The sequence below is a fragment of the Hibiscus syriacus genome, unplaced genomic scaffold (genome assembly GCF_006381635.1).
Source record: "Hibiscus syriacus cultivar Baekdansim isolate YM2019G1 unplaced genomic scaffold, ASM638163v2 tig00112344_pilon, whole genome shotgun sequence".
In the NCBI taxonomy this organism is placed as follows: Eukaryota; Viridiplantae; Streptophyta; class Magnoliopsida; order Malvales; family Malvaceae; genus Hibiscus; species Hibiscus syriacus.
This window is the reverse complement of record NW_024063307.1, coordinates 448,485-468,665: the sequence shown is the minus strand read 5'-3', so window position 1 is coordinate 468,665 and position 20,181 is coordinate 448,485. Positions and strand designations below refer to the sequence as shown.

The 20,181-nt window shown below is 28.1% G+C and overlaps 2 protein-coding genes across 2 annotated transcripts; both read right to left on the bottom strand.

The window, feature by feature from the left end:
- Positions 1-194: 194 nt before the first annotated feature.
- LOC120178110 (protein CASPARIAN STRIP INTEGRITY FACTOR 1-like) lies at positions 195-17,949 on the bottom strand. The gene is made up of 4 exons (XM_039184054.1): positions 17,939-17,949; positions 1,106-1,195; positions 764-822; positions 195-493 (listed from the first exon to the last, which is right to left on the bottom strand). The coding sequence occupies exons 2-4, from the start codon at positions 1,176-1,178 to the stop codon at positions 374-376; spliced, it is 252 nt and encodes an 83-aa protein (XP_039039985.1). The 5' UTR covers positions 1,179-1,195; positions 17,939-17,949; the 3' UTR covers positions 195-373.
- LOC120178109 (bZIP transcription factor 11-like) lies at positions 12,334-18,627 on the bottom strand. Its single transcript, XM_039184053.1, has 3 exons — positions 18,616-18,627; positions 15,283-15,290; positions 12,334-13,334 (listed from the first exon to the last, which is right to left on the bottom strand). The coding sequence occupies exon 3, from the start codon at positions 13,006-13,008 to the stop codon at positions 12,547-12,549; it is 462 nt and encodes a 153-aa protein (XP_039039984.1). The 5' UTR covers positions 13,009-13,334; positions 15,283-15,290; positions 18,616-18,627; the 3' UTR covers positions 12,334-12,546.
- Between the last annotated feature and the right edge of the window lie 1,554 nt (positions 18,628-20,181).

Sequence of the window (20,181 nt, the reverse complement as noted above, 5' to 3'; positions counted from 1 at the left end):
ATCAAAATTGATAGTTAAGATACTAAATGAGTAATTTACCCTATATATATTAACACACATTTTATATGATTAGGTAGGAACAGTTAACATTGAAGGGCTATGGCACATCGTTACTTAATAGAATATTTATATGTCGCACATAATACATAATAAGATTCAGTCCATGGCTCTCTCTCTTACACTCACTGTACTTTGAAACAAAGCATTAAGCTTCTTAAACCTAGTATTACAATATATATGACATATAATACAATATATTTATTACTAATTATTATATTAATTATAATGTAATAATAGATAATGCTTCATGTTCTCCAAGTAGGGTGACGAAGCAGAGGGCCAAGCTCTTTACCCAAATTGGTAGATGAGGCACTTAATTAGGTATGAGCTTGAAGGGAGGCTTGACAAGAGCCGGTGATGGATCATATTTTCCATAGTCTTTGGTGTTCACTCTAAGCACCCTTTCATGGATTCCTTCCCCTTCCCCGCTCTCCTGCACTCACATCAATAGAAAACTAAACTCATTATAGTGTATATATATATATATATATTCATCAAACGCTAGAAAAACCCTAGAAAAGCGAGGTAGGTTTAAACCCTACCTAATAGTTAGCATGTTGGGTAGAGTAATAAGAAGTTCGATGTCTCTTAAATGTAGTTCTCATGTTCTAGTCTGATGAAAAATCCGATCCGACTCCGCTCTAAACTTAATCGAAATCGAAATAAAAAAAGGGGGAGAGATTGATGAAAATGCAGTACGAACCTCAAGAGCTGCATCAACTTCTTCCTTAACCAACCTATTCACGAACTTAGAATGTCGACCTGTAAACCCCAATTCCATCATCTAAATATTGAAACCCTAATCACCCTGTATACTATTAAACATGCAAAATACTTGATCCATCATCTTTAAAACCCATTATTCTATGTAGCAAAAGCATGGTAAAACCCCTAAAAATCAAGGTTGAATCTGCTCTCACCAGCGTCTTTATATATACAAAAAAAACCCTTTAAAAATAGTAATTTTTAACATTTTAATCGACAAAGCGTGCATGACATGCACCAGAGACTAAAAAGTTGCTCAAAAAGATATAGAAGAACCCACCTGCCATCGAAGTTGATAAAAGCAAAGCCGAAACCAAGAACAAAAGTAGAACAATCTTCTTCAGATTATGCATGTTTAAGCAATTATTCTCTCATTCAAGTGTGAATATATGGAGCAAATCGCAAGAGGGATATTTGTATTAGCTCCAACGTTACATTTGCTATAAGAGCTATAGGCTTAGGGATGAACCAACAACTGGGTTTTGTTTTTTATTGTGAAGAATGCATTCTTATTGTATTTTTTTCAAGTTTAAAAAATTCTAAAGTTATAAGAAAAAGGTTGACGATACCACTTTTCCTTTTGTTGGGGCACCTAGTCTAATGAGTAAGTGGATTAGATAGTTATTTAAAACAATAGTATTGAGTGTGACACTTAAGTGAAATTAGGAGAATACCCTCGATTTTTCTATCTTATTGGATGGATAAAAGTGTGGTACATATCCATGTATCATTTGTACGGATTACATTTTAGTCGTATACTTTAAAACAAGTTAAAAGATAGACTCATTAAGTGACATTAGTGGTAAAATGAAATGTTATTCTCTTTAGAGAACTGAGTTTGAGCAGTTACGTATGTAATGCGTGTGTACGTTATCAATGACTAAAAAATATTCTAAACAGATAATATCCTCTAATAACATATGATAACCAATAAATACTAGGGTGAAAGTAAGGCACAACATACTTCTAAAAGGAGAACTTAACTTTAAATTTTAGAGATGACATTGTTGGGAGGAGTACCTCGGAACCTTGAACATGAGACGTGATTTTTTTAAAAGAATGATCAAAATGAAATTCACACCTTAGTATAGGGATCCGTAAATTACTTGCACCATCATTGTTGGTCGTTTGATGCCAACCATCTTACTAGGGATAAAGATGGGAACATGAAAAAATGTATGGCCATTGGGGGAGTTTTTCATGGCCTAACCCTAGAAACCATGTCAAAAGGACCAATTAGGTTTGCATTAAAATAAGGTTTTATGGAGCATTAGTGCTTCCAATTATCCTTAACGACAACAACAACGCACCAAATACAACTAAAACAGACAGTGGTGGGGAATAAAGAGAAAGAGTGAAAAAAGCATGCAATGTGAGATATTATATTATATCCTTTGTAAAAGATTTGCATTATTAATAATTTTTTAAGTAAAGTGAGGGTTAGGGCATATCTTCTTCCCTTGACTTAAGTAAAATTTCTCACTTTACGCCGTTAATAATTGATAGTCTACAAAGTGTTGAACTAGGTTATAATGTAAGAATGGGAGAAATGGATTATTATCATTAGCAAAGCACTAGGAAGCCTAAAGAAAAATAGAAGTTTGAGATTAACGATAAGAAATGAAAAAATACTTACAAGGAAAAAAATAATGAGATAATTTCAATTGTTTATTTTCATCCATCCAACGATCCTAAAAAATATAAATATAAATTTTTTTAGTTTTACATTAGATGCAAGTGAATATTAACTCTATATATACACGAAATAAAATATTTATGAAATCTTCTTAATGTAATGTGTGTACGGTATCAATGATTAAATATTTTTAATTATAAAAAAGAAGTAAAATTAAAATAAATTAAAATATCTAAATAAATATATATTATCAGTCTCTCTCTCTATATATATAAAAGCTGATCCAACAATGAAAGTAAAAATGGAAGCTTGAACAAATTCTTGTAGTTTGATCAACATCTCCTAAGTGGAGTTTATGACGTACGTTGTGCCCTAAAAATAAAAATGAACCCTACCTATGACATGCTCAATATAGCTGCAGAAGATGACAGATATCTTTTTTGTAAAGGGAAGGTAGGCCAATCCTTCCATGATGATAATTATAACAAATGTGCAGAGAGATTTGATGATAATGTAATTTTTTATATTAAATGATGCATGATTTGAAAACAAAGGTGGTAAAGATAGGGATGGTCAAAAACTCAAAATACCCGAATCCAACTGATCTCGACCCAACTCAAATTTATAGTGGCGTTTTTTAAAAGAAAATCAGAGGTTAGGATGAAACGGAAGGTGTAGTGCCGGTGGATGAAGGATGACCAAAAAGGAAAGTGTTGTGCCGGTGGACGGGGATGATCGGAAAGGAAGGGGCAGGTTGGTGAGGGTGATATTGCCGAAGGTGGGGGTGGGGGTTTGTAATTTAAGGTTTTGATATAATTTTTGGGTTTAGATATGATTTTAGTTTTTTTTTAATTTAATTTAATATATATTTTTATTTTAATCTATATTTATTAATATAATAATAATAATAATAATAAGACTGTCACGTCACATAAAAAATAATAATAAAATAAGTAAAAGTACCAATTAGGAGCAATGTCAAAATTTAATAAATTAATTAAAAAATTTGAAATTACGCGAGTGAAATAGAAAAAAAAAATTCAATGAGAAATGATGTAGTTTAACCCTACAAAATATTGTATAACAATGTTATATACAGAAACTTAAATAATGGTTGGCTAGAGGTTGTTATATAAAGGTAGTAGTGTTGTTCGAAATTATTATTGTATAATTGTGATATCTATAATAATTGTAATAATATTTCATATGTCCGTAATCACGATAAATACAATGTAATTAAAAACATAACTTTAATCGTAATTTAAATGTATGATTATATGTAACCCTCCTTGACGCCATTAAGCCTGCAAACATGGCGAATGTCAACCAAACTTAAAATATGAGAACCAATATGCACATTGTTTGAAGCATATATGCCAATATAAAATCCCTCTAAAACCTACAATTATATAATTATGAACTGTAAAGTGATAGTTGCTCACTTCACCCTCTATTTCCGAAGTTAGAGGTTTAATCATTGTTTATGAAAAGGGTAAATTATGTGTTTAGCGCATAAATGATTAATTTTGGTTTGTTTTAGTATCTAAACTTTCAATTTTTTTAAAATCATGCTTAACGTTTTAGATTTTGTTTTATTTTAATACATGTTAAAAACTTAATATTAAGTTTAAAAAAATAAAAGTTTAGGTACTAAAATGAACAATTAAGATCCTATTTTCGAAAAAAGAAAATTTCTAGTAACACCAAGGGTCAATTTGGGAATGATTATGGAAATGAAAAAGTGATTTTTTGAAAGGTGATTAAAAAGTATTGTAAAATTTTACTTTTAAAAATATTTTTGGAATGTGCAATTTAAAATTTATTTCTTTGAGATTGATACTAATTCATTATTTTGAAAAGATAAAATATTCATTTTTAAATATTATATTATAAATTGAAAATATAATATTTAAAGATAAAAATATAATTTATACAACAAAAGTTATAAATTTGAACTTTTGAAATTATGTTGAAAATCATTTTTTTCAACTAAAATTTTAAACTGGCCATAAGCATACTAAAAAAGAAATTCGTAAGATTTTGGTCAAATTTTACTATTAGTCCCTTTATTCTAATTTGATTATTTTTAATCTTTATATTTTTAAAATTACAAAATTACGATCCTAACACAAACGATAGCACGTTCAATTGTAATTTTTTACTATAGTCCTTATACTATATGTAAGTTGTAGAATTATTTCTTATTCTTAGATTTAATCATACTAAAATTTTGTAATTTAATTATGTTGTCTACGTACAATTTAAATTAAAAATAATATTTTGGAATTCAAGAAGTGCATAGTAAATTTATAACTTAAAATATCATACACGGATTTGGAGAGGAGAGACTCAAGGATCAAATTTTGGTATATGATGATATCTTGGGCCGACGAATAGTTTTTCAGGTTTTATTCCCCAATAGGCAAACGAATAAATTATATATGAAAATAGCATAAGCTTTTTATCGCAACTAGTCCTTCGGGAGAAAGTCCGACTAGTTACGATGATAGGATTTTTTAAAATGATTTTGAAAAATGTTTGGAGTCGTCACCAATCATTTTAAGATGCGATTGAAACACATAAAATTAGGTAATTTTAATAAAAAAAATATTTTATCAAAAATACCAGTTTTGTCTGCGAAAACCATAAATCAGGTTCGGGAGTCAGTTACGCGTAGGGAAATGTTAGCACCTCCACAGAGCCCAAAAATTGGTACCTAGTTGGTTACCCTATATTTAAAATCAAAAATTTCGAGTTTGAGATTTTATTTAACTTAAAAATCAATATGGATGCAAATTTGAAAATGATACTCGTTTATTGAGACCGATAACATTCTCCTTCAAGCATGTATGTGAAAGCTCAATTATTAACCCCCAATAAACGAACATTGTCTCGAAATTTTAATAAATCATGTCATGGGGTTTTGAAAATGATGTTCATCTACTTCAGGAATTACCTACGGTCCCCTAAGCATAATTCAAAAGATACACTATTAACTCAACATTGTCTTATTATTTTAAAATAAAGATGCAATCAGACTACCTTTTAAATACCTAATTATGCTAGGTGGGTTAATTAAGGTTTTCCTAACTTAAAGTGTCAAATTATGAACATTAAAGAACTTAAAGGACTAAACCTAAAAAAATGGAGGCTATAATATTAACCCTAGTTGATTTTAACCAATTATTGAATCGAATAATCAATTTGAACCCTCGAGCATCTTAATGCGAAATCAAAAATAGAATTATTCCCTAAATTAAAAGACTAAGGTGAAATTCAGCGTAAAGTGGAGTTCATTTTTAATATTGTTCATGGAACTCGTCACCTTGAGGTGTTCAATTTATCCAAATAATATATTTTATTAAAACTTATCACATCAAAATGATGAGTTGTATTAAAATATAATTTTTATTAACTTTTATCACATCAGGATAAAAAATTTTGATTGAAAATTTATTTTTTATTGAAACTCGTCACTGTAACAAATGTCATTTATTCCGAAATAAATTGTTTTGTGCAGTATTGGGTTAAATAATAAAATTGTTTGTCCTATTGGACTAAAGAAACCTATTTTTTCTTAGAATGACAATTAATACAAAATTTGGGTCCATTGGTTCATTTTGTAATTTGTGACCCCATTGGGTAATTCCATGAAAGACCCATATCTAGTTTTTCAATCTCGAACGCTCATTAGGCTTTAACTACATTAAGGGCTGCCCAACATTGAATGTTTTGATTGAAATTCCATTTATATATGGGCGTGGATACTTTGATTTAGGATTACAATTAATAAAAGAGTAAAAGTTAAATTTATTGAACGGTTTTAGGGTTGAAAAGATATTCTTTACAGATTTAAAGTTCGAGCAACGACGTCTATAAAAATATATGTATTATGAATGATCGAGAAAGATTGTAAAAAATGTACTATATTATAAACACCTAAACTATATATATTATTTATAATTTTTTTATTTTTTAGTATAATAATATAATATAACTATTACTAAAAATAAGACATGTCCTTAACCATCAATAGGATGTGAACGAGGAGCGGGGCGGTTTTTTGTCGTCCCAACTCCGACTCGAAAATATATACTTAAAACCTGATCTCACCCCAATGAATTTTAAGTTTTTCCCCGATTTTTAGACTAAAACTCCTATCCTTATTCAATTTGAATATATTAGTATTTTAAAACAATTAAAATAATATATTTTATAATAATATATTTATAATTATTTATTATATTTTAATGATTAATTAATATATTTTATAATAATTTTTTATATTTTTAATAATTAATAATATATTTTAATAATATAAAAATAAAAAAAATTAAATATAATGTATATATAAAAACAAAAATTAACTGGGGCGGGCCGACTCGGTAATTTTTACTTAAAACTCATCTCCGCCCCGCCCTAAAATTTTATAATATATACCCTTTCTGCCTCGAACCCTGAAATTTTAAAAAAAAATATTTTTATAGGATCGAATCGAAACCCGTCAGATTCGAATATTTTCACCATCTCTAATCATCAACCCCTCAACCTCCCTCACTTAAAAAAAAGTTTAATATTAAATTAGAATGTGATCAACACCCACCACTGATGCTCAATGAATAAGACACCATTCTCAATGAAGTCTCTTTTGTTTTTTTTTTTTTGGTGCTTAAAAAAACTAATATTTGGTCGACAATGTCTTAGAATATCACTGCCTAGCCACAACAACAAAGCTACAGAATCCACATTAATTAAATGATTAATTTTTTGTTCAACACTAATCAATCTCACCACCATTAGACCCAAACCAAACATTGCATGACACCTTTTTACCGGGATCACGCCAGCCATACAATAGCATGGTTGGCCACATGCATTCAGTTTCTTTTTATTAAATAGGGTAAATACAATACAATAGTTGTTTAAAGATAATTTTTAATCATTTTATATCAAACAGTCACACTCTGGTATTTTTGGTGCTCGAACCCGATGCCTCAATGAATAAATATAATTCTCTTACCACTAAAATCGTTTGGTTCGTGTAAAATCTTAAAACGAAATATATATAACATGTTTAAACATAAGATCGAAGTTGATTTTTGACTTAATTGATCCAATTAATAAATTAATTGGTTTAATTAAAAATTGAGTTACTCATATTGGTTATAATTACTTATAATTGTGATTGTAGTTACTCATATCCATACATGCCAATGAAATTCATTTTGAATTTTTATTAACCAAGACGAAGCAAATGTTTTTAGGGTTAAAGAAATGATTATTATCTCAAAAGATTCCATATTCTAATATGATGATTGCATGAATGTTTGAGCGTTTATTATAAAATAATAAAAATATTTGAAACAAATACTATCTTACAATCTAGACTAATCACTCATTAATATATCAACATTTTTAATGAAATAAAATAATGGAGAAAACGGTTTTTTTTATATGTTTGATTCAAATAATGATAGAAAGAAAGTAATTGTGAAAAAGGTAAACATAAAAGAATGGGTATTTTTTGTTTTGTGAATTTTTTTTAAAAGAAGTCTTTTTCCAAAAAGTTATATATTGTTGGGTATTTTTATAAAGAAAGAGTAATATATATATAGTATAATTAGGATATGTGTAGGGGTGAGCAAAGCTCGACCCGACATGAAAAATCAATTTTTTCGACTCAACTCGACTAGAGAAGACTCGACTCGAATTGACTTCGAGTTATAATTTCATAAACTCGTCTCAATTCGAAAAAAATAAGTTCAAATCGAGTTGTAAAATACAACTTGAATAACTCGAATAACCAAAAATTTTAGTAATTATTGGATTAATTTTCAAGTTTAAGTCGAGTCTCTCAATTCTGTATAAATAAAACTCGTCTCAATTCTGTATGATATATGTATATCACATATGAGAAAATATATTTGTATTGTATGTGATTATAAAAAAACTATTTAAATTTTAATCAAATAATATGGTAATATTATAAATATTTATAATTAAATTTAAACATAAACTCGAAAATTTAACTCGACTTGACTCAAAATTTTTAAACTTAACTCAACTTGAAAAATTTAAAGTCAATTTCGAGTTGTAAAATAGGATTTCTCAACTCGAATAACTTGAAATTTTTTAACTCGACTCGATCAAACGCTCAACCCTAAATATGTCAGGTTTTGTTTGTCATTGAAACCAAACCAATAATCCGATTGGAATTTCCCCTCTTTACTTCAATATACATAATAATATTTAGGTTCCCTCAAATTATTGTTAATATATAATAAGAAATGATTATTAATACTTTTATTTTACTCAACCTATAATCATCTTTAAATGTATATTATTAGTTGTATTTTTAATTGAAGTAATTATGATATAATTTTAATTAACATAATCATCAAATAATAACAATCATAATTTATTTTTTAATGTTAAAGTTGGTGTCATGGTTTGAATTGTGACCTCCAAAATTTAACTCCTGATTATCCCTATGTCACCCACTCCTATTTTATGAAACAACCCGACACAGGCGTGATAATGTCATTTTCAAAGGACTGTTTTTTTCAATAAAATGGTAATGAAATAATTTATTTTCATGTTTTTCATTTTAATTATTGACTGCCTTACAAGCTTCGACATTTGCCTGAGAATAAATTTATTAGTTTCACGAGTGCTTACGGAACCATGATTGTGAGCAATATATTATGTGGTCAAAAATCATGGACTAAGGGTAATTATGGACCAAATGTACATGTTTAACTTTACCCCTTTTGACTTTGAAGTCGCACGAACCAACTAAAGTAAATAGTTAAAAAAATCAAAGTTGTTTCTAGAAGTTATAGGTTCGAGAATCAGTTGTTAGAGATGGACATGGGTCGGGTTTCGGCCAATCCGATCAGACCGAAAATTTTACACCCTCAACCGACCCGTCCCGAATAATATACACCCTTCACCGACCCGACTTTTTGAGATAAAATCAGAATTCGACTCGACTCAAAATAATAATAAAAATATTATTTTTATTCAATAAAAACTTTTATTTTTTGTTTAGCCGACAACAACATTAATATTAATATTGATTGTCGACTGCCGATGATTATTATTTTTCTTTTTTTATATTATGTCTTTATTTTTTTTTCTTGATTTTTTCCACTTTTAAATAAGAATCTATGCCCTTGTGGTTTTTGGTAAGTTTTTTGCATACTTCTGCGGTCGTGTTGGTGATTCGACAAATATCCTTAAGACATTTATTTTTTGATTGGCTTGTTGATGGGCACGTATTGTCAAATCTCCTCTTTTATAAATGGTCGTTTGTCGATATAATAAGAATTGTGTAGCGAAGCAATGCCAGATTGTTTGATTTGCCCACCACTTCTTTATCACATCGTAAAGTGTCTCGTTTGACATAGATAATGAGTTTTTATGAAGGTTACTTGATTGTTTTGATGTTTGGAAGGTGTCATTCTCTTCGTATCTTTGAGTTTAATATTTTTATTTTACGTATGAGCTTTTGGTGACAATTGTCTCCAATTTTCTCTTTAGATGCGTTGTAAATTTGATTCCTCATTTTTTATTAATGAAATTCAGTTGCCATTGTTCAAGGAAAAAAAAGAATAGAAGTTGATGGTATTATCAAAAGTAAAAATATTCGAAATTACAATAAAAGTTTATAACTATCATCGTAAACTAAATAAATAATTTGAACTTTTCCTATAACATTGAAACTAATCATTTTAGATCATATAATGATCAGATATGGAATTAATCTATTAGAAGATCATCGAGAACCACAAATAAGAACCGAACATCGTGAGAAACTATCTACGAATGTAAAATAGCACATCCAAATTCAATCCAAAGGTCCATAGCAGGGAAGATCAACAAGATTTCAAATAAGTGTCATTTTGATCAGTTGTGACGTCGTCAAATTCTACCTTGATAAAACATAAATAAAAGAACAACCAAAAGACCAAATAAAAATTAAAAAATCTGCCACAAAGACATAGATAAATGTGTTATAACGACATAATTATTCTTATTAAAATAAAAAAAGATAAAAGAGAATCAACGGTCGACAACCAACATCAAACCTGGTATCACTGCCGATGAAACAAAATAAAAAAAATTGATATGATATATATAAAAAACAACATAAACTCAAAACAAAACGAAAAAAAGGAAGGGGAAAGAAAGAAAGGCTAGGATTTATTACTAAGATTTATTTAAGTGATCGTATTCTTTTATAAAAAAAATTATGTAATTAATATATAAATATATATATATATATATTCATATTCAAAATAATTTTTGAATTTTCACGGAGTGATAGGGAAGCAGTGACGGTCTAATGAACGTTGTTCTTGTTGAAAAATAAAACCTAGAAAGCTCTAGACTCGATGAATAACAAAGAAGATGAATAGTAGAAAGTGACTCCCTTATGAAGGTGAACAGTAAAGATAATGATGTGGAGGATGAATTTATGGAAAAATAGATGGATAAGTGTCCTATCGAACCTTCCTAGTCACAATGAAAATGCAAACTCGATAATATGGCTCTAAGTGTCCTATCAAACCCTCCTAGTCGTAATGAAAAGACAAATTCGATAATATAACTCTAATAAACCCTCTTAGTCATGATGAAAAGGTAAATTGGAGTGTGAAGATTAATCTCCCTCACAATAACTTGAAAGAACTCCAGGAGAAGAAGCTTTGAAGGCACAAGTCAATCAACACTTGTAAAAACGAACTCTCGTTGTATTATTAATCAAAGAAATTTGTTTTTACAAAATTGAATGAAGTCTCATTTATATAGAGGATGAATTATAAAGGTCCTAAATAACTAATTAATAAAATAATAACAAACTAAAACATTTTAACTCTAATTCCTAATAAAATATTAATAACTAAAAATAATGTTTTAACTTAACTTAATTCCTAATAAAATAATAAATCTAATACTAAAAGATAATGCATAATTCTATGTTAAATTATATTACAAATAATCAATAAAAATATTAAAAATTCGTAATATTTACTAAATCACATATTAATCCCGTATAGGATTTTCTGCATGCACTATCTTCACTAAAATGATCATATCTTGAGTGTCCGATATTAAATCGATGCAATTCAAGATCTGATGGAAAGCTAAGAGACATATGGTCGTATCTCCATAATATATGTTAACAAAAAAATCAAAATATAATTCAAAAAGTCGTCGCAAGTATGTTGTTGTTCTGATTTTCTTTTTCAAGACTTAGACGAGTGAATCATTTAAAAGAGTTATTACTTATTCTTTTAATATAATCCTTGTGATGCACGGAGTAAACCATTATTATAATTAAAAATGGCATCTTTGTACCTATCAGCTGACAATCACAGGTTCATGAACTGTTGAATTAATATGGAAAAAAACGAAGGAGACGCCATGAACAAAACCACACACTTCCTTTCTACAAATTTGTCAAAGTCACTTAAGTAAACACAAACAAGGTTGCTACTGCAATTATTTTGGCTTAATATATATATATATATATATATGGTTAATAAAAAATTAATTTTTAATTATATGGTTAATAAAACTTTTTAATTACGCCGATTATAATTGTATTTATAAAATAATATATATATTAATTATTGTCTGATGTATGAACGATTAAATCTTTTTGACGTCGTAAATGAGATAAAAATGATCATGTATTCTATTTGAAGACGGGCTACAAAAATAATTCTCGCATTTAATTTTATTTTTTAAATATCATAAATGATAAAATTCAATATATGAATAAATTCTAAATTTAAAATTAATACGATTTATTTAATCATTAAAATAAATTAAAGTCAAATAATTTTTAAGATCATAATAAAATATTTATAAAGAAAACACCCCAAGTACATTAAATAAGGGATTTTGCTGTGGCATTGCATAAGTTGAAACCATTAAACCCCATTTTACAAACTAAAAAGACCCAACACTAAGCACGACAACAACTGCTCTTTGTGCCGACACATAACCTTATTTCTAACTACTCCTACTGATAATAATAATCCATCCTCTCTTTCAAATTGGCCCTCTCGTGCAGATTTTCAATACTCAAACACATTATCCGCCGATGCCATGATCGGCTGATTCAAGTGATTCAATGGGTTGAAGAAGCTGTCAGCCGACTCAGTGAAACCAAACCCATCGGCATCGGAGTTAGTACCGCCGCCGTTGATGAATCCGATGATCTCGTTCAGGGACTGTAACCGGTGGCCCAGCTCGTTGGCCTGAGCTCGGAGCACCGAGTTCTGGGTCTCGACGTTCAAGTAACGCTGTGTGGTGATGTCCAACTGAGTCAGGATCTGCTGGTTGTCGTTTCGGAGCTGAGTCACTTGAGCTTGAAGATCGTCGAGATGCTTCTTTTTCCTCATCCTCGACCGCCGTGCCGATTCCCTGTTCGATATCATTCTCTTTCTTTTTCTTTCGTTCATTAATGCCTGTAAATCGCCCTCCGACCCCGAGTTCGTGGTGAGTGAACCGGATGATGTTCCGCTCGAGGAAGCCATGGAATTTTATCAAGAGAAAATACAAATTTATTCTAATAATAACAATAAATACCTAAAAAAAAGATAGATTAATGGCAGTAGACTAGTAGTAACTTTATTTATTTATTATATATTTTGAGGGGGAAGAAGAAGAATCACGAAACGTAGTACAACCAGTAGAGGAAAACAACTGAGAAAGATTGAACGAGTTGGGTCCTGCGGATGGATGTGGAATTGATCATCAACCCAGAAAGGAAGATTTCACTGAGAATTGGAGACATGAATCTCAAACATCAAGAACAAAAGATTGGGCATCAAGATTTTCTTGTTTTAAACAAAAAGGAAAGCTTTGAACACCGAAAAGATTTCAGGTTTCGGGGTTGAAAAATGAGAAACCCAGACCCCGGTTTTGGATCAAAAGAGACTGAACGAGAGGAATCTAAAGAAAAAGACTGAAGAGGAGGGGAAGGGAAAGAAGAGGATCGAGGGTTGATTTATAGAAGGCAAAAGGACCTGCAAGTTGATGGAAATTTGATTTTAAAAAAATAGAAAAATTAGATTGAGAAGAAGAAGTAAATGAAAAAAGGGTTTTGGGAATCTGCTCCGAGAGGGGTGAAAATTACTAAAAGTTTTATGAAAAGTTGATTGGACGTGTGTGCAAGATAAAGAAAGAAGTGAATGCAAGTGGGCAGGTCCAGCTGGGAAGCACCAATCCTTCAATCTACTTTGTGTTGTGTAGTAAATTCATGAAACTGAAACTGTCAAGTGAGCATGGCACATTAGGTAATTTTACTCATATTATCAAAATAATACTTATTCATCATCAATTATTGATCTAATCTAGAGCCTTCCCTTTTTTTTCTTCTTATTTTTTTCTTATGTCTTTATTTTTTTTCTTTCATTAGCTGTCGACGGCATCAATTTTAGTATTGATACCGTCTAGATATCTTTTGTCTTATATCTTTATTTTTATGGAACAAATTTCTCTAATTTCATAGCACGTATCCTCTCTTTTTTTTTTGTACCTTTTTATTTTTTTTATCGTTTATTGTTTATTTTCTATCGAGATTAGATTTGATATTATCAAGACTGATTAAAATTGCACTCGTTTGTTATCTCGTTGATTTCTCATTCTTTAGATTCTCGAATTGGATTTGGATAACGTAACTTGTTATCGTAAAAAATTATCTTCTAATATTTGGCTTATTTGTGTTTTATCAGTAGTCTTTCAGTAGTTTAAATCCCTAGTTATGGTTTGTTTGACGTAACAGTTAGATTTGTTCGTATCTACCCGTTTTGAGTTTTTCTGTATGAAATTTTCATCTTTTCCTTATATGGCCCTGATACGATCTGGAGTGGTTAGTTTTTAATGATTTTAGGAGTATCCCAATTATGTATCTAATTTACGATTTTCGTCACAAATTTTATTATAATTTTGGATATTTCATATTTATTAATAAAATTTTTGCTTTTATTTAAAAAAAGTATTGATCTAATATCTATTTTGTGCTCATACAATTATGTTTTCTAACAAGCATCACATTTATTTATAAAGATGAAAATTTATGAATCCACATAATAAATATAGATTTCTAATAAAACTATAAATATAAAGTGAATTGAAAAATATTTTTTAAATAAATTACCTTTAACTGAAATGAAATTAAAAGTTAAATGCTTGATAACTTGATTGAGATGAATATGTTAAGAAGATGAACAAAATACTAAAAACATATAAATTTTTTGTATCATAAAATTAGAAATAATAAAGTAAAATAAATTTTCATTTATTTTGAAAAATTAATACAGAAAGTGAATGTTAACGTAATCTAATAAATATATTTAAGTGGTTTCTAAATTATTATTTTTTTATAGAAAGTCTATATTTTATTAAAAATAAAAATATTCAAAATTACAATAAATTTACAAGCATAACCGTAAACCTAAAATATAATTATGATTTTTCAATTACCATTGAGACAAAAAAAATAGCCACATATATCACATAAGGACCAAAAAGGAAAATGTTAAAAAACCTAACAAAAAAACTCGAATAAAAAAATACGAACAAATCTAATTGCATTGGTAAATGAATCACAAAAAGGATGAAACTACTGAAAGGCCACGACAAATTGCAAATAAGAATCAAGCGACGTGATAAAACTATCAACGAACTCAAAATGCGTATCCAAATCAATCCGAGGGTACAAAGTAGAAGATTATCATGATAACAAATAAGAGACATATTGATCAGTCATGACGATGTCAAATCTAACCCTGAGAAAAAAGATAAACAAAAATAACTAAAAAAACATAAACTACGAAAAAAATCGTAAACTACCAAAAAGGCGGAGAAAAACATGCAACAAAGGTATAGATAAATGTGTCATAAAGACACATAACATGTCACAAATATAATTATTTTATTAAAACAATTAAAAAATAAAGAAAAAAATAACCAACGGACGACAACCAGCATTAAAACCGATATCGTCGCCGGTTAAACAAAATAAAAATAAAAAGTTGAATTGATAGATAAAATTGACACAAATTATAAAGAAGAAGAAGAAAAAAAGAAAAATAGAAGAGGGGAAAAAGTGGCTAGGGTTTTTAATATCTATTTTTTATAATATCATATCTAATGATTAGTTTATGTTTCAGTTTGGTATCCTATCGTTAAAAATATTAATAGAAATTATTGATGTGACATTTAAAAAATCAATGTTGTTGTGGTATTACCTTATATGGTGATGTCAGCATCATCGTTAAGTTAGGGGTAAATTGAAACATAAACTAAATATTATGTATGATTTTGGGAAAAAATAAAGATTATATATCAAAAATGAAACAAAAGTGGTAGTTTAGATACCAAGTTTATAATTTACCCTTTAAGTTTTTTAATATTTTTGGGGGGCTCGTGATCCCACTAGTCTCTTATTTTTCCGCCGTTGTAGAAAATTATATTGGAGTTTAAGTTGAATAATATTTTTAAATTATTCCATATCCATTATATGATTTATGTATAAAGTTTAATATTATTTTTAACATTAAAAATATGAATTATCTATTTGAAAATATAATTTATTTTACTATTGCATACAACATTTATTCAGAATCCGATAATTCTATTATAACGGACAAGGGCTGCTTGACCTTAATAAGAAAAGCCGCTTATGTATCTAATCGAAGTATAAGAAAAAAGCTTGTGCTTATGATAGAAAATATAATAGTTTTTCAAAAAATTCTTTAATGACTGCAGCTACAAATTAATTAACTATTATTTTAAAATTTACGTCCAATATATAAATTTTATACGGATTAATTAATTTCAGTGATCAAGGAATAATTATTATCTTTGGAGATTATAAGTCCGAGCATAACGTCTGTTGAGATATTTGAATATTCATTGTAAAATGATCGAAGTATTTCGAATAGATGTTATCTTGTAATTACCTAGATTAATTTAAACTACAATAATAATAAAGTTTTTAAGGAGTTAAAGAATTATATATATTATTTAAAAACTAAATAAGTGAGATATAATATTTAACTAACTCGTGGAAATAAAAAATTTATGATATTGAAGAAAAAAGCCTGTGCTTATAACCTCAAAAATAATCAAATGTTTATTTGTCAAAAGAATTAAACAATAACAACAAAATTCTATTCTCATATGCAATAGGGTAAGGGGAGGTAGGGTAGTAGGCTGCCCCTAATAATGTCAGGTTGAGAGCAGTTTCTGTGGAAGACCTCCGGCAGTCAGAAAATTAAAAAAAATATATAATACAATGCATGTATAAATAAATAAATACATAGTTAAACAGTCTTCATATACAGTCTAAATATACGCGTCTATAATAGGAAGTAATCCCTACAGATAAATCCTTACGTAAAAATCTACAACAATATACTACCCAAATATTAAAGTAATGCCAATTTGATTGGTGTTTTTACCCAAAAACCACCCAAATATTATATTATTATCCGTTAGGTATCATTTTCCTAAATTTTATCGATTTAACACTTTATAATAAGACGCATTTCGTAATTTAATATATTTAAATACTTATTTTTAATTATGAGTTCAAACAAGTTATATAACACAAAATAAAAATATTTCATTGACATGTAAATATATTATTTATTGAATATAATTAATTAGATTTATAATTTAACTTAAAATTTTACTTAAATTATATCAAATTACTTACAATTGAAACCAGACTAATAATACTTTAAGCTTTAAAGTGAGCAGCCAAAGTAGCAATATTAGACACGTAATATGATTAATGAGTGAAATTTGAGTTAAGGCGGTGCTTAGTGTTTGACTTTGGCAGTAATGGTATTATTATATTTATCGACCAACTCAAAATATTAGCTTGTTTTCTTTATTATATTTCTTTATATTAATTAATTTGTCTAATTAAGTTCTTTTTTTTTTTACATAAGGTTTTAAATGTCATTTTCTCTGTTGGTTGTTCCGAGGTAACTTCGTGGTGAAGAAAAATACAAGAGTGGGAAGGCCGCCCAAATGCGAAAATGAAGACATTGGATCTTTTCATGCCCAAAATACTTCGATTCTAGACCAATTTTGGGTCCTCTTCTTAACTATTTATTTCCTACTATAATATACTATATTTAAACTTTAGATAAAGTACACGAATGGTCTCTCAACTATATGGTACTGTTTTATTAAGTCTCTCTACTATTAAAAGTTATAAAATAGTCATTCGATTTAGAGTGTTGTTTTGTTGAGTCCCTCGACTTTCAAAAGTTACGAAATTGTCACATAACTATTCATTATGTTCTAAATTCGTACTTTTCCGTTAAAAGATCAATGATATTCTAAGTTGAACATTAACTTACTAACTATGTTATGATAAAATATGATATCAGAACCTCAAACGAGTATCACATCTCAGTCATCAGGTTAATGTCCAGCTTAGACAACAACTATTTTTTAACATAAAAGGACGAGTTTGGAATATAATGAATAGTCGGATGACCATTTTATAACTTTTGATAGTTGAGGGACTCAACAAAGTAACATTCTATAGTCGGAGAACAAATTTATAACTTTTAATTGTCAATAAACTTAATAAAACAATTCCTTATAATTAGGGGGTCATTTGTGTAGTTTACCCTTAAATTTGTTATATACCTGATATTTTGTATTATATTTAAATTTATTACATGACGTATGATGAAAATAATAATAACTATAAATATTTTTTTGTTGCTGTCTCGTTTCAATATTTCGCTTTGATTAAGGATCCGGACTGACCCGCGTCGCATACCTGGCTTTGGTATTTGAGTCTTTCAACAGAGATTTTTTTTGCTTACACAAGGACTAGAACTTGAGACCTTATTTAAGCGATATCAAACTGATTATCACCTGAACCAATCTTTATTGGTATTATTTATAAACAATATTCAGATCATAAATTCTAATAATTTTAATGTTACCTATACTTTTTTTCATTTACAATATATCAATAAATAATCCTTGTATATATATATGATTAAACTATGTGCATAATTTGTTTGTCAATCTTTTGTGAGAAAATATCCACTTATCGTCTTAATGCAATGAAACTAATTAAACTTTATATTTAATATTTATCCAACAACTTTTGACCATGAAAAAGTGTACTATTCTCTCCAATAAAAATGTACCTTTTTTGATTTTTTTTAAAAATTATTCTATGCATATAAAAAAATTTGGTGTAAAATATTTAAAATTACTTTGTATTAATAGATATGCATTCCATAATTAAAATAATAATCATTTTCAATTTATAAGAAAGTGATCGTTACTATTTGAGTAAATTTTCATTTTTTTTACTGAAGGTTCAAAAGTAACAAATTGATCATGAACATTTTTAATTTGTAACAAAGTGGTCACTAATACTATTGATTTGTAACAAAATGACTGTTCCACCATCATTCTCGTTAAATTAATGATAAGGCAACATTAACAAAGATGCAAATATTTAGTTTTTCCTCTAAACTATTACTAAAACATCAAATAAGTCATTGAACAATAATTTTATATATAATTTACCCTCAAAATTTTATAATGTTTTTAGAAAAAGCTATATATCTAGATATGATCACTTTCTTTTTTATTTAATTAAGATGTGATAACCTCGATTTAACTGGCGTTAACTGCAGTTAAATATTTTTATATAATCACACATTTGTTCATTGTTATTTACATATTATCTCAATTTAATAATACTTTTAATAAATTAAAATAAATTTAATCCTCCAATCGAATGATGTCACATGTCATGCCACATATCATCATTCGGTTGGAGGACTAACTTTATTTTAATTTAATATATTTATTTTCACCAATCAAAGGGTGACATATGTCACCCTTTGGTTGAAAGAAAGCAAATGAAAGCAAATCAAGGCAAAAAACATTTAAACCTTGGTCACTTAGGAAACTAAACATGTATCCAACCATTGTATATATTTTGTATCTTAGTGTTTAAATACTTAAATTCATAATATTATATATATATTAACTTATTAAATATATTTTATTATTAACTTAATTTAAAAATATTTTATTTTATGTTAAAATTTATTTAAAAGTATGCTAAATTGAGAGAATGTGTAAATAACAAGACCAAATGTGTGATTATACAAACTATTTGATCACATATTCTTTTAATTGTTAATTGCAATTAACCTGTGATGGTTACATCATAATCAAAGAAAAACAAAAGTTTTCATATCTTAATTAAATAGAAACAAGAATGTTTATATCTTTATGTTTTTTTAAATTAGTGACTAGAAGTAGACAAAATATAAACATAAGTGATTAGTTGTGTAGTTAACCCAATAATTTAATATTGTCAAGGTGTAAGTTTCATTTACCCGTAAATGATGGCATTACCAAACCAAAGGGCATCAGACTGTTTTGGCATGAAACAAATGCATTCTAATTATTGTTGCATTAATGGGAAAAAATATTGTTGCATCTTACGTGGCAAAAGATTATAAACCATTTAAAAAAATTAAATTATAACCTTTATATAAAATATGGGTAAATTACATTAGAAGCCCCCAAAGCATGATTTAGATTCTAAATTGATTTGCAAACTTCAAATTTTTATAGACTTGACTCAAAAACAAAGACATTAAGTATATCACTTTTTATCTAAGTACCTAAATTATCTTTTA

Coding starts and splice junctions, on each gene's coding strand:
- LOC120178109 (XM_039184053.1), bottom strand. CDS start 13,008: ATGGCTTCCTCGAGCGGAACATCATCCGGTTCACTCACCACGAACTCG.
- LOC120178110 (XM_039184054.1), bottom strand. CDS start 1,178: ATGCATAATCTGAAGAAGATTGTTCTACTTTTGTTCTTGGTTTCGGCT. Junction 823..1,105: donor TTTATCAACTTCGATGGCAG/GTGGGTTCTTCT, acceptor TGGGGTTTACAG/GTCGACATTCTAAGTTCGTG. Junction 494..763: donor AAGTTGATGCAGCTCTTGAG/GTTCGTACTGCA, acceptor ATGTGAGTGCAG/GAGAGCGGGGAAGGGGAAGG.